Source organism: Bombus bifarius, unplaced genomic scaffold, assembly GCF_011952205.1.
Source record: "Bombus bifarius isolate JDL3187 unplaced genomic scaffold, Bbif_JDL3187 scf7180000007992, whole genome shotgun sequence".
NCBI lineage: Eukaryota > Metazoa > Arthropoda > Insecta > Hymenoptera > Apidae > Bombus > Bombus bifarius.
The window spans coordinates 2864110-2877352 of record NW_022884373.1 but is presented as its reverse complement, the minus strand read 5'-3'; the positions used below and the strand labels follow the sequence as shown (position 1 = coordinate 2877352).

At 38.8% G+C, this 13243-nt stretch overlaps 1 protein-coding gene across 3 annotated transcripts in view; it reads left to right on the top strand.

Moving 5' to 3' along the window:
- The window catches only part of LOC117205583 (ras-related and estrogen-regulated growth inhibitor-like), an 87366-nt gene that overhangs the window by 14706 nt on the left and 59417 nt on the right, over nucleotides 1–13243 (top strand). For 2 of the 3 annotated variants that reach the window (XM_033444146.1, XM_033444147.1), the window contains one exon: nucleotides 3350–3406. The exons of the other annotated variant lie outside the window; for it this stretch is intronic. In XM_033444146.1, coding sequence (XP_033300037.1) covers nucleotides 3350–3406 — 57 coding nt within the window. The remainder of the gene's footprint in view (nucleotides 1–3349; nucleotides 3407–13243) is intronic. 3 annotated transcript variants of the gene reach the window in all.

Below are 13243 nucleotides of genomic sequence, written 5' to 3'. Positions count from 1 at the left end.
TGATATCATCACAATGCTCGATTTATCGAATATGATTCTGGATATTTATTAACCGATCCCAGGCTACGCGACGACCTATACGCGCTTATGCGAATAAAGATTCTTGCCTTATTTACAAATTTCAGCTTAGGAAAATCCAGTTATATGGAAATTAACTCCGATTATGCGAATGATAAACAGCGAAGGGAGGAAGAACTAGCGGACTCTTATTATCCGACATTATCAGACTGGTCCAGTTATCCGAAGCGTCTTGCCCGCCGACCGTGTCGGATAAATAAAGTTTTATTGCATTTTGTTTTAATAATCGTACTGTTTTTTGTATGTTCCATCGTTTCTCATGGATAAAGTATCTTAAAATTTGGAAGGAAGTTAGCTGAATAGGAAGCGAGGAGAACAGACTTAAGATATTATTTAAGGACAGTAAATCTGTATTTAGTTGTTGAAAGTTGTAATATGTAATACGAGAGATTTCCTGTGGTATGGAAAGCTTGTAATTCAGGATTCTACATTGTTCATCGTTATCATGTATCATGGTTAGCGACATGATATAGTAGGCGATTAGTTACACGTATTTACGTATTAATCGCTGTAAGACATTTGATACATATATTAATTTTTTACCTTATTTCGCTGCCTTGTACATCAGCCACAAACTGGTCCCATGAAGTTGATGAAGTATGTAATGGAAGAGAAGGACTGGAAGACACTTTCGTTAGAGCAGAACAATTTTCAACATAAGTTCACTATCTTTGATGGTACAAGTTCACTGTCGTTAACGGTACCATCTGGGATGATGTTAAATATTGCAACGCTCTCAACATATTGAAGTTTTATGCATCTCGCGTTTAATTCGAGTTTCGTGAAATTGATGAGATCCATAGTGGCAGAAGTTGAACGGAGAACACATAGATTAAAAAAGGAAGATCTCATACGATAGAATTCCATTTATCGAGACGGAAATTCAGTTACTGTCCGATCAATTGAATCTTTATCGACTGGATCCACGTATCGGAACACGAGCTTCTATTATGTAAACGAAAAATAATAACTAGCGAGGAACGTGACTGAGCACGAGTTATATAAACTGTCTCCCAACAAGTTCAGATAAACGCAGTTCTATCGTGTTTATCGAATCTTAGAGCCACCATTCTTCCACTGGTCTGATCTACGTGGACATCAGAACCCATTTTCTCAATATGAATCCAGAGCTCGAGAATAACGACCGCTAATGCTTACGAAGCTCCGTTATTTTCGCGAAATCGTACGCGTTGGAAAATAAACCGCCTCGAAATAGAGCGCTGCGGGGGTCGGCGAGAAAATTTTCTACCAACTTCAGCCAAAATTATCAAGTGGATCTACCTTTTTCGCCCTCGTTATACCTGTTCGATCTTTGGCCGGCTGGCTTATTTTTCGAGGTGCTAGGTCGTTATAGCCGTGTAATTACGGATCGATAGGATGGCGCGCGATCCTTGGTCCGCGCGAAATTGCAGGGTTCAAACGCAAAGGTACACGAGGAACGACTCGGCGGGTTTCTCCGCGTCTCTCGGCGAGCTGTCGACAGGAGGTGTGGTGGCTTGGCTTAAGAGAATACTTTTATCGCAGCTAATGACGTACGATCCTTGTTCTACGCCGTCTGTTTTCTGACTCTCCGAACGCCCCCGCACACACTCGCGGAGGGTCCGCAAAAATTCAATTAAGCCACCAAGCGTGAATATACCGATCCTCCCCCGAGTCTTACCAATTTAATTTGCCTCCACTTTGAAGGCGTTCGAGACGACGAGCGAATTATTATTTACTATCTCTGTCGGTATAAATATGGTTGCGGTTATTGCTTGTTTCGCAGCATTGCTTTGATAGGGGTGAGGGGAATCGAATCGATAGGGCGTGAGTGGAACAACGTGATTATGAAGGGACAGCGGCCGAAGAACGGATAGTATCGGTTTATATATATTTTTATCAAGTGATTTCTCATAAAATGGTATCAAATGATCAAATGGTTGAGTCATACGATTACAACGCTCTAAGGTTTAAATTATGTTCAGATTAGAATTATCGATGACTAAAGCATGGAACTTGTATTATAACGCAAGGAAAATAAAAACGAACTCTTATCTGAAATTAAAAAGTTTGCAAGAAACAATTGAATGAATTATATTTTAGTAATGTGAACTTAGGGAGTTTCTGTAATTTCCTTTAATAGCGAGCATGATGGTCGGTGTACGTGCTAACAGGTAAACTTTCTAACGCCGGTGATACACTTGTCAAATTTATCGACGTGAATTAACTTGTTTAGACAGGAAAAGTGCGTTAATTATTGACGTAAATATATGTAACAGATATTTTTCGACCACGTCCTGGTAAAGTATATCGATGCAGACGTTAAGACTAAGTTTCTTGTACATTCTTATCTCCAATTTGCAAGTTTTTAGGTAAATTTATCAAACAAGGTAATTACGTAAAACCGTATATAGATTTAATGTTGAGGTATCGTATTTAGTATCATTAAAGGAGAATTTTATCGATTATGAAAGTTTTATTCTATTTCGCGTGATATAAGCAGCAGATCGAAAGATCTATTATTTAGAATTTAGTGCCTTGGAAACTACACTGTTTCGTTTTTATAATATAAGATCGAAATGCTTCAGAAAAAATGCGTAAAGATACGATATGGTCAAACAGAGAAGTTAATTAGTCGCTTTTCACTTATATAAACCAGTTCCTGTTAAAACTAAGAAACGAACGACTGACACTTTCATTCAGCCTGATACCGACGACAACTTTGATTAAAATATATTTAAATTACTATGAAATCGCGTCACCTTCGATTTTATCAAATCGAATAAACGTAACAAAAAACTGATTGAGAACCGAAGCTAGCAATTTTAGAATATTTTAATTTTCTCATTTTCTCGTTATAAGTTAATTTGAATATTCAATAACATGCGACAACAACTAAATAGATTGTGATAGTTTAAATCATGTGCCATTCTTTATTATCAAATTATTTGAAATTACATAACAATTAACTTATATATACATATTTCTACCGAAGCAATCAAAATAACAAACGTTTCTCCAAATGTTCTCAACATAAAGAGAAAAAAGGTATATCTTACTCGTATTCTTAAGAAAAGATCCCAGAAAAGTTCAGGAAATGCTGCGCTATAAATGAAACTTTCTATCACACATAGTATCATTAATTAATTACTATAAATAGCAAGAAATTCCTATATATTACGAGCAACTTCCATTTAAAATAAACGATGCAGCGTGTCCATCGTTTTGATTGCTTTGGTATTTTCCTGGTGAAAAATGTTTCGCACGTTTAACATCTCGTTTTTCCTTTCAGCCGTAGTAGTGCGGTATTTGACGAGGCGATACATCGGCGAGTACAGCTCAACCAGCGGTAAGTCGCTCTTTTTTCCCTTTCTTCTTCGCTCTTTGCTCATCTTTCGCAACCGTCTTCTCGTTCTTGCCACGCGTTGTTCGAAAATCGAGCCATCGCCGGCTTTTCTCTCGTTACTTTCAACTCGACCGCACTTTGTAATATTCACCATCGCGGTTCAAGCATATGCAGGGATAACAGCTTGCCCGCACAGCTTTTTGCTCTTCCTTGGATCGGATGATTACTTTATTACACGTACTAACGTTACTTTGTGTTTCTGCTTTGCCAGACTACAGTCCGTCAATGCTCCGCTTTTTGTCGTGGTAATACGAGATTACGTTTTAATGGCACGGAACGTGTATCGTCTCCATCGGGAAAAATCACTGTAGACGGTCGGATCTTTGCAATTGTACCGTCGATTTGAAGGAACGTACATTGAAAGCATTTTTTCCGATATTTTAATAATACAATGTAACATCTCGATGATGGAATTTTAATGAAACTTGGAGCGTACGGTGGTAAATAAATATCGAGTTTTATTAGTAATTTTCAATCATATTTTCGATCACGGTAGGAGTTTTCGAATGGAGAGAGTTGATTGAATATTTGGCAATGTCTTTGATTTCTTTCTATTCCTATTGATTTCGTGTAATTTCTTGTAATTTGCTGTACTAAAAATCTTCAAATCGATTATTAGCGCTTTCCTATCATATTCAACTCTCACCTAGCGGATGTTAGGTAATTTTGATTCGTAACTGGTCATAGGATCGCTTTCTATCGCCCTAACATTCATAGTAATATCAAGCAATTATACACTCCAAAACAATTCACTACGCTTGTCAACTACCAATTAATATTTATAATATTCAATTTCTAAAAGACGTTTGTACCATTTTTTTTCTCTAATTCTAATTCTCTAAATTTTAATTCCATTGTCTTCCTTACATAGTTGGCTTTTAGCAAAGCCGATCTCAGATAATCGTACGGCCGATATTAAAAAATCTTCACTTTGTAAACTCCAACTCTTCCGAGAATTCGTAACAAAGTGGAATCTGATTCGTATGATCGAGAGATGGCGAGATTATACCTGCTTCTTTTTCACAGCTCGGTTCAGGGAGCGATCATTGCTGGCCGTGAGTACAAATTGAACGATCGTGAAAACGGCTCCGGATAGCATGGAACAACTTCTTCCCCGTAGTAGAGTATCGAATTCTCGGAATGCGGACCGTCGTATAAACGTGATTATCTTAGACTCCTTACTGCGAGTTCCAGTTCCCCTTTAAGCTATGCATACCGAGAGTCGTGCCGGGACAACGACAAGATTTTCAACAAGATTCGTTCCCTTGCATTTTTACTCTCGTGCATACCTTCTCGTTTTTTCGTCCAAGTAGTTTTTAAATCCCTCAGAATGAGAGATTTTAAACGCGTTATGGGAGTACAAGAGATCCGTAAAGTCGTAACTTATTTCGTACAACGTGTACCTTGATTTCGGTGATTAACATAACCCTAACATTTTTCTGTTTAACATTTTGAAAGTGATTCATTTACAATGAAAAATCGAAATTACGAAGGATTTCGACGTGTACATGGCATGTGTTCATTTCTTAGGAGTTACTAAACAGTTACTAATTTAGGGATTAATGTTGCCGAATGATTGTGATTCTGATTGTGAGGTTGAATGGATTTGTAATGATGAGAGAAACATATGTAATTTCATTGAAGCTGCTACGTGACGTATAAAGTAGATGTAATTTTCTTAGTGGACGAGTTGTGCAGAGATAGGACAGACGACAAGGATAAATTGGGATTACGTTCTTGAGCTTGCGATAACTAGGAACACAGCTTATAAAACAAGTAGGTAATTTTACACAGGATGAGTACCATAAGTTACACAGTACTAGTTGCTCATTAGATACTCGACGAACCTACACTTTTTATCAAAAAATAGCGCAACATTCTGAAAAAGTTCAAACCTACGGAGAATACTAAAAGCATGATCGGTGTATATTAATTTTTTCAAATCTACTTTCCGTACGCGTGCAACTTAAAGCAAATCGAAATTTAAGCTAAATCTCCATTAAGTTACAACCTTTTGTTTACGATTTTCCAAACCTTTTCTCGGAAACCGATAGAGCATAATCCAAATCAAAAACTACATGATTACTTTTAACTAAATACTTTTCGAGGTTACTCAATATGCGAGGGTTAATTTAATACTTGTCCGATGTTTTCGATATTCTGTGATCTCTTGCACTGGCAAACGAATTATCCCGGGCAATAAGTTCACAAAATCAGAATCTTTCACCTGCGATCTTTAAATCCTAGGCCCATGAACCCATAGTAAATCGCCCATAGCCATGAATGTTATCCGTAGCGTGTATTATTTCAATCAGTGGCCGGCGAATCTCGCCGGTGTGCGGTAGAGAATTTAATTTCCCCGTGGCGGTGCGCCGTGTCATTCACATCTCCGGACAGCACAATGGCCCATTTAATAGATCGCTTTTGTTAATCGCGCTACTAGAGGCGCGCCGCCATTCGCGTCCCTCGAAAACAACTTGCATGGGGTTACGTGATGCTTTTCGTATTGCGTAGCTGCAATCTACGTAAGTGATACACGTTCAACAACCACTTTCATCATTCGGACACGAATCGTCTCGCGGACCGTGAGAATCGAGAAAACGAAAAGCGCAGCCCTGTAATCTCGGTACATTCGATTATAACCCCGTGCTCGATGAATTCGCGCTAGCAGTTACATACAGAAATTTCGAAAACAATACATTCCAACGTGTATCGTAACGTCAATCTTTTCGAGTGACTCGTGTTACCGCTGCCTTAAGTAGAAGTTTCCTGTAAGCATCAAACACACTGCTGGCTGTAAGTATCAGGACTATTGTAATTTTTAGCTATTTCGTTACGAATCTGTTATTTCATTCGCATCATACGCGACTTATACCAAGTAAAGTAGAAATTTGCTATTGTTTTACTGTTATTTCGTCTCCATCCATCATTTCGTACCTCTGATATGCGTCTTATATCATAAAATATCAAGTAAAGTAAAATTTGATGGAATCTTCCGATAAATGTAACTAGCTAATGTCCTGATACTTATGGTCTTATGGTGTACTCAGTATGGTGTCTTCAGTTGGACACAGCGTTCACACGCGAGGATTTCCCATATCGGTATTAGACACTTGTATCGGCTGATACACGAAGAAGCGCGCTTTAAAACAATTATCAGCTGTCGTATTCGCGTGAGCCGGTTATAGGGAATCCCACGTTCACCTGGTGATGACCGATGCACGCGTTTGCGCGTATAATAGGCCATGATTTACAATGGTTGGTGAAATAGAAAGAGAGAAAGACATCCAGGTCTCCGACTTAGTCTCGGTTTTCACTTGGCTAAATAATAGAGATCGCTCGATTTCACCTTCTTGCTTTCTGACGAATGTATAATATTACGTTAAGTCTTGCCTACCTGTTCGCCGGCACAATCAATTTACGATTCTCCCGCCGCGACGTAGATCTCGCGTATACATACATATATATATATATATATATATACAGAGAAGCCTCTCATGCAGCTTTCCTTAGAGGTTGTTTAAGCTAATTTCCTCGACTCTCGCGACCGCCTTTGACGAACAGTTTCCTGTTCGTGTTTTCGATTCTCCTCGGAGATCTGGCAGCGTCGTTAATGGCGTCGCGTGATCGTTTCGTTTAATTGAATTTTGTCGAAGTTGTTTCCATCGAAGATTTTATGAAACGCTTCTTCGCAATTTAAGATTAGGAGGTATCCTCGTGGTCTGTTCTCGCGATTCGAGTGTATTTCCTCCCCTTCTTTCTTCTCTTTTTTTATGAGATTTAACTACGAGTATAGAAAGAACGTAGAACATCGATGTAAGGCGTTAATTAAAGGATAAATTTAATTCACGATTCTAAAGCATAATTATGAAAGATATAAAAAGGATCTTAGTAATTGAACAAAGGAAACTTGTGCAATTTGTCAAAATAGCAATTAGATAATATCTCATATGTATAGTTATCGGATATAACTTTACGAAAAATGACCGAAATCGAACTCGAACGATTGGACTCTTTGCATTTTTAAATGTAATCTCAACGACAAGAGCAGATCCCAGAAATACGATGGCGCCTAGCTACGATAGCGAGTCGATCTCTCGAGGGCGTATTCCAGCGTCGGTTACAGAAATACGCGCAACGAGAAGGAAAGACAAGACGTGGACGCGGCAGGAGTGGAGGGCGGAGATTTAAACACTCGATATGAAATAGAGCCTATGGGGAGGATCGAGAAGAGAATGCAGATCTCTCTCATAACTCATGCAGGCTATCTTGCTATAATAATTGCCGTGCAGCCGTGTGCGAGAGACGCCACGGATATCCGCCCGTGGAAAAATCCAAGCAGGTGTGTCCCATCGTCGCGATAGCTTTTCCTTGCCCTAGAGATCCGGATAAAGCTACTTTAATTAATGTGGCGCGTTTGTCTGGCTGACCATTTGGACTAGTTCGTCGACGATCGTAAAACAGCGTGAAATTTTTCTACGCGTCGAGGCTATTTCGAGTAATAGCTGTAACCGTTAGACGAATTGCGGAAATATATGCTACGCTGGTCCATTGCTTTCAGAACAGCAACTGTTAATGATACGTGTGTTACGTTAAGAGACGAATGCCGTTCAGAGAGGATTCAAGATCGAATAATATAATTTTGAATATTAATTATTAACTTTAGCTCGAGTGTCAACAAATTCAGTCTTTGCATAGCGAATCTAATTAATTGTTGCAAATGGATCAAGACCTTTCCCTGGAATCTTTGAACCGCAGTTCAAGTTCAATGGTGCTCGATTATTTTCTCTCGACGTTTTGCTTCTTCCTCTTCTTTCTTTGCTTCTTTTAACCAGAATTTCACGTTAAACGATGTTACGTGGAAAATCGCGAAGCCAGCGTGTCCACGCTAAGCAGGCGCCCTTTTCGGGCATTGCACGTAGATTTCGTTGGAACTTGGCTGGGTTACGTGGGCGGTAGATGTTTGGAGGAAGAAGAGTTGATTCGGTTCGAGTCTGTTGAGGAAACAGCTTGTTCCGGTGAATGGAGTGTACGTGCTTGGAGCAAGGTCTGCTGGATTTCGATTTGTTTTCCTTTTTTTCATGAACGTATACGGGTGGTAGAAAATGGAGAAATATTTATGTGGACGTTGAATGATTTATGAAATAGTAATAAAGATCGTGTTCCCTTTGCCGATGATTTAATAGCTGCGAGTGTGTGGTTATGCAACGTGGTTATCTAACTCCTAGGTTTCGAGGGGCGATTCCTTCTTTTTTCTACGTGAGATGCAGTATTATCACGCGAAACGTAATTAATAGGCGGTGTGATAAGGAAATACACGTGGAAGGTAAGATACAATGACCTTTTCGCCATGGAAAAATACAGAAATAAATTCCATATAAAATATCGTATAAAATGTTGTAAGTGGTAAAACTATTTATTCTAACATTTCGAACTTTCTACCGTAACGTAGATTATATCTCAAGTTATAACCGTAAGTGCCAATTACACAATAGTTAAAAAAAAATAGGATTCTAACGCGCATTTTTTTACCATTTACTGTTTTACATTTATAAAGATTTCAAACGCTGAAAGAACGCAGTTCAAATCGTAAGTAATATAAATTCCAAAATTAATGGAAACGTGTCTTTTCCGTCTATTGGGAATCTTCGCTTTCTCCGTTGTAAATATACGTGTAAAATTTTTACGAAAATTTAAAGGCTGATCATTTCTATGATCTATGAATTCTTTATTCCCGAATAAGATCGTACAAAAATTACTATACACGAAAGCTCGCATCAATACGTAATGTACCTTCTCATAAAATCTCCAACGATTCGTTTAAAAATCGTCGACAGGAAGCACGACCGTAGAGCTCGACTTCCGGTCCGCGATTTTCTTTGTGGCAGGTGATTACGATCATGACGTTAACTTTTACGAACTTTTATCGCGGAGGAAATCTCGAGCGAACCTCGCGGACGATTGAGATATAACGACATCCTGCAGGTCTCTTGGCTAACTGCACGCGTCCTGGCTTTTCTCCTCTCGTTCTGTGGGCGCGTGGTCTTTAACAATACGAAACGCAGTTGCAAGAACGGCATGTTTCTTCGGAACAATGTTACGAGCGTCGGTTCTCGTTCGTTTTTCACGGAACGGAAGGCCGCGAACGGGCGTAGATAGTGTTTAACGCCGTTCTCGGTCAATGTTCAAGAGCTGTAATTAGAAGGCTTGATGGATGGTGCTAGACAAGAAAGTGGATGAAAGTCCTGTCCCGTCGACGATCTATGCGTTCTTGAATACCAGTCGAAACAGTTATCTCCGCGAATCTAGCTTCGGGAACAATATTCGATAAATCTTGCAAAGATTTCGAAGGAAGTGGAGTGCGTTAATAGCTGGGTAGTTCGATGTTGACGATTTTTCCATACTTTCTTTTCATTTTTCACGATGGTTTCTAGCAGTTACACAGGGTGGCTCGTTAGAGATATACGCTGTCTTAACTCTGTAAGTTTTAGATCATATCGTAGTTGTTGTTCCTTGTAACAGTTTCTAGTTCGGATACTTGAAAATTGCTCGTACAACACTGTTCTAGGTATAAGTACGTATAATACTATTATAACATTAAATGATATAATATAGTATGATATAGTGTTAATATGTTAATAATTTTCTTATATGAAAAATATAAAAATGCGTGTTGGTAAAAGTTCATAACATAGCACTTTTTTAAATAAAATATACATAAAACAGTGGAGTATTCAAGTTCGAAAGCCAGTCAAAATTATTTTCTTCCTTTTATTCAAGCAAAATGTATGAAGCGATTACCATAAAATAAGTATGCAGAAAGATATAAAGGAGCCAAATATTTGATTCATAAATCGTTATAGCGACAATTTCTCAGTCTGATTCTTCGACATGTTTCTCTCTCTATTTCTATCTTCGTTCGTTTTACCTTTCTGAATAATCAGTAATAGACGCTATGTATGCTCGAAAATTATTCAGCTTTAATTCGAAGAATCAGGTTAAGGAAGTATCGGTGTTATTTCTTTTTCGCGTAATAAGACGTCTACGGAAAAAGGCCAGATTTACGTAGTCCGCCCTATCTTCCTCGATGCTTCAGCAGTCGATAAATCTTTGAAATTCTTTCACGATCGAACCGTATTTCAAGCGTCGACATAACCGCGGATTATATACCGTAAGGATCTCAGGAAGAGATCAAACGAGTCGCTAGGCTCGATCGAAAAGCGCCAACAGTTTATAAAACCGAAATTTACGATTCCGCGTTACTCGTTAATCGGGCCGGAATTATTCCGTCCAGCTGGAAGATATATCGCTGGAAAAACACCGCGTTCCTAACCGATTAACTACATATATCACGAAATTACTCTGCTGGAACTGATTGATCAACCGGATTAGAGAAACTCGAGTGTCGCCGTAGGCCTCTATGTCGCGTGTCCCATGACACCGTTCTGGACCCTCGTTTAGAACCATCCAACCACCTCTTTTACGTCTATAATGTCCAGTTTTCTCATCCCTTCTTCGCGATACGGTCACTGACAATGTGAATCGATCGATTTACGATATTCGGTGAACTGTTCCGTAGATAATACACGTGATGACGTCGATTAGCGAGAGAGAAGAAACTTCATTGACTCGTGATTACGGGTATTTACCCTTTCGTTTCTACGAACGCTTCAACGAGTTAAGAAAAATTCTGTTTTCTTGGCTTATAAAGGCACAAGGTTGCGGGCGAAAGTATCACGCGGACGGGTAGAAGTTGACTTTTCACGTAAAAATAGATCTGGTATCTAGAACGCGATTAAAACATTTTCCACCCAATGTATGTATATTATTTATGTACTTTTTGAATCGTTAAAAATACAACTGAAATCTGTATGTAATTGATTCGATGGTAAAAATAGAATAGAATAAGCTTGAAGCTGCGATAGTCGAACTGTCAATGTACACGATATATTTCACCGTTTATCACGCCGATAATATCGACTTGAATAAGCTACTTCGAATGTGGGTCGCTTAAGAGTGGTTCGCAATAGAATTTAGCGAATTACGAGAAAAATTGTTTACGAGGAGAGTGCAAAATTCTCGAGTTATTTATAAAGACGCTTATAGCTGGTTAATTTGATCCAAAGAATTCTAGCCTTACCTTATCTAAATTTCGTAGGAGATTCTAACATATAGATGCGTCAGGCACGTTATCAATATCGATATGCATTAAAGTATAAAAACTAATTTACATAAAAAGAGTGAAAATTTAATAAATTTCACGGTGGAAAGACGGGTAATCGGTGTTAAATGAAACCAGGAAGCGGATAATCTGACGCGTACCGATCCAGGGAGAGATAATCGCTTAATCGACCCTTAAAGCCGAGTACGGATGACGTTGTCAGCGACGAGCCAATGTCCCGTGTATGGTCGATAGATGAAAAACTGGAACGAAACCAGGGACGGTATACAGGGCAATTATTCCATGCTCCAGATAGAGCGCGACCATGAGAGGGTCGTAGCTGTAAACCGGACAGGAAATGTTTATGGTGCGATTTAACCTGTAATGTAACTACAGGTTAGCTACGAACCCAATAGTAGTGTTTATTTATTTCAAAATGTATTTTTACGGTAGTAATTAAATTTTCTGAACATCGCAGGAAAGAATAGTAACTAAATAGCCAGCCATATTTTTTATTTTGTCTGTTGTTCGTCCAATTCTGTTTTACAGTAAATATATACCTACGTGACAATAAATTTTCGTGTCATCAAATAAGACATTGTTAGTTTTACGAGCATTCACGTCGACCTTTTTATGGTAGAATATTGAACTTAGGACAATCTTCTATATTTTACGTTCAAGGACACGAACGAATCTTTTCTTCCATTGAAATCTTCATCAGCCTCTATTACAAAGATACTCGCCGAATTCCATCAGTTGGCAAGTGAAAGAATAGCAACAAATCGAATAAATGTTACGTAATTACACATCCTACGGAAGTTATATAAAATGCCCAATAATTACGTATGTCACTGCTGCAAAGAAAACTTGCCTACTTGCCCGAGGAAAATTCGCTCCTTGCAATAACTAATGAAATAGAAAGCCGAGTTTTCTCCTCTCCTGCAGAAATCCCGTGAATTTTTCGATCGATCGCGCGAGGTCGAGCTTTATCCGGATTGCACTCGCGATTGATTACCCGTTCTCCGACAGAACAATCTGCATGGATAGAAAGTAATGGTCAATCGAATATACAGGCACGAATTAAATTCGATTCCTCCTCGAAGAGTAGGAACGAGGTCGGCGATTCTTATTGGCAATAAGTTCGATAGGTAATGACAAGAGATATCGTTTCTTCATGATCACGAGCAATAATCGATACTTTTCGTCTGTAGCTGCGAGGGAGCCGCGTGTACGCTACGTGATCGTTTCGATTTTTCGATTAACAATGCAAATCCGTTTCACCGACGCTCATATTGCGTGGAATAATTCTGGATGATGAATTAGAAAGTCAGCTACGGCAAGTGTACCGTGTGTCGTCGTCTAGGTTTCGTAGATGGGAACGTTTCGTTCGTGGTCCAAGAATTGGACTCGGCAAAGATTAGATCGTGCATCCCGAACAATTCATAGATCACTCGTGTTCGATCGATGGGTCACGTAGTATTGTACGTAAGCAGATATGGATTTCGAGAAAAATTATTCTTTCGTTTTATTAGGTCGATTGCTCGATATTCAATTTGTTTTGATTAGTAAAATATATTTGTTTAAAATTTCTTTCTTTCAGCTTATTTCAATATGTATAG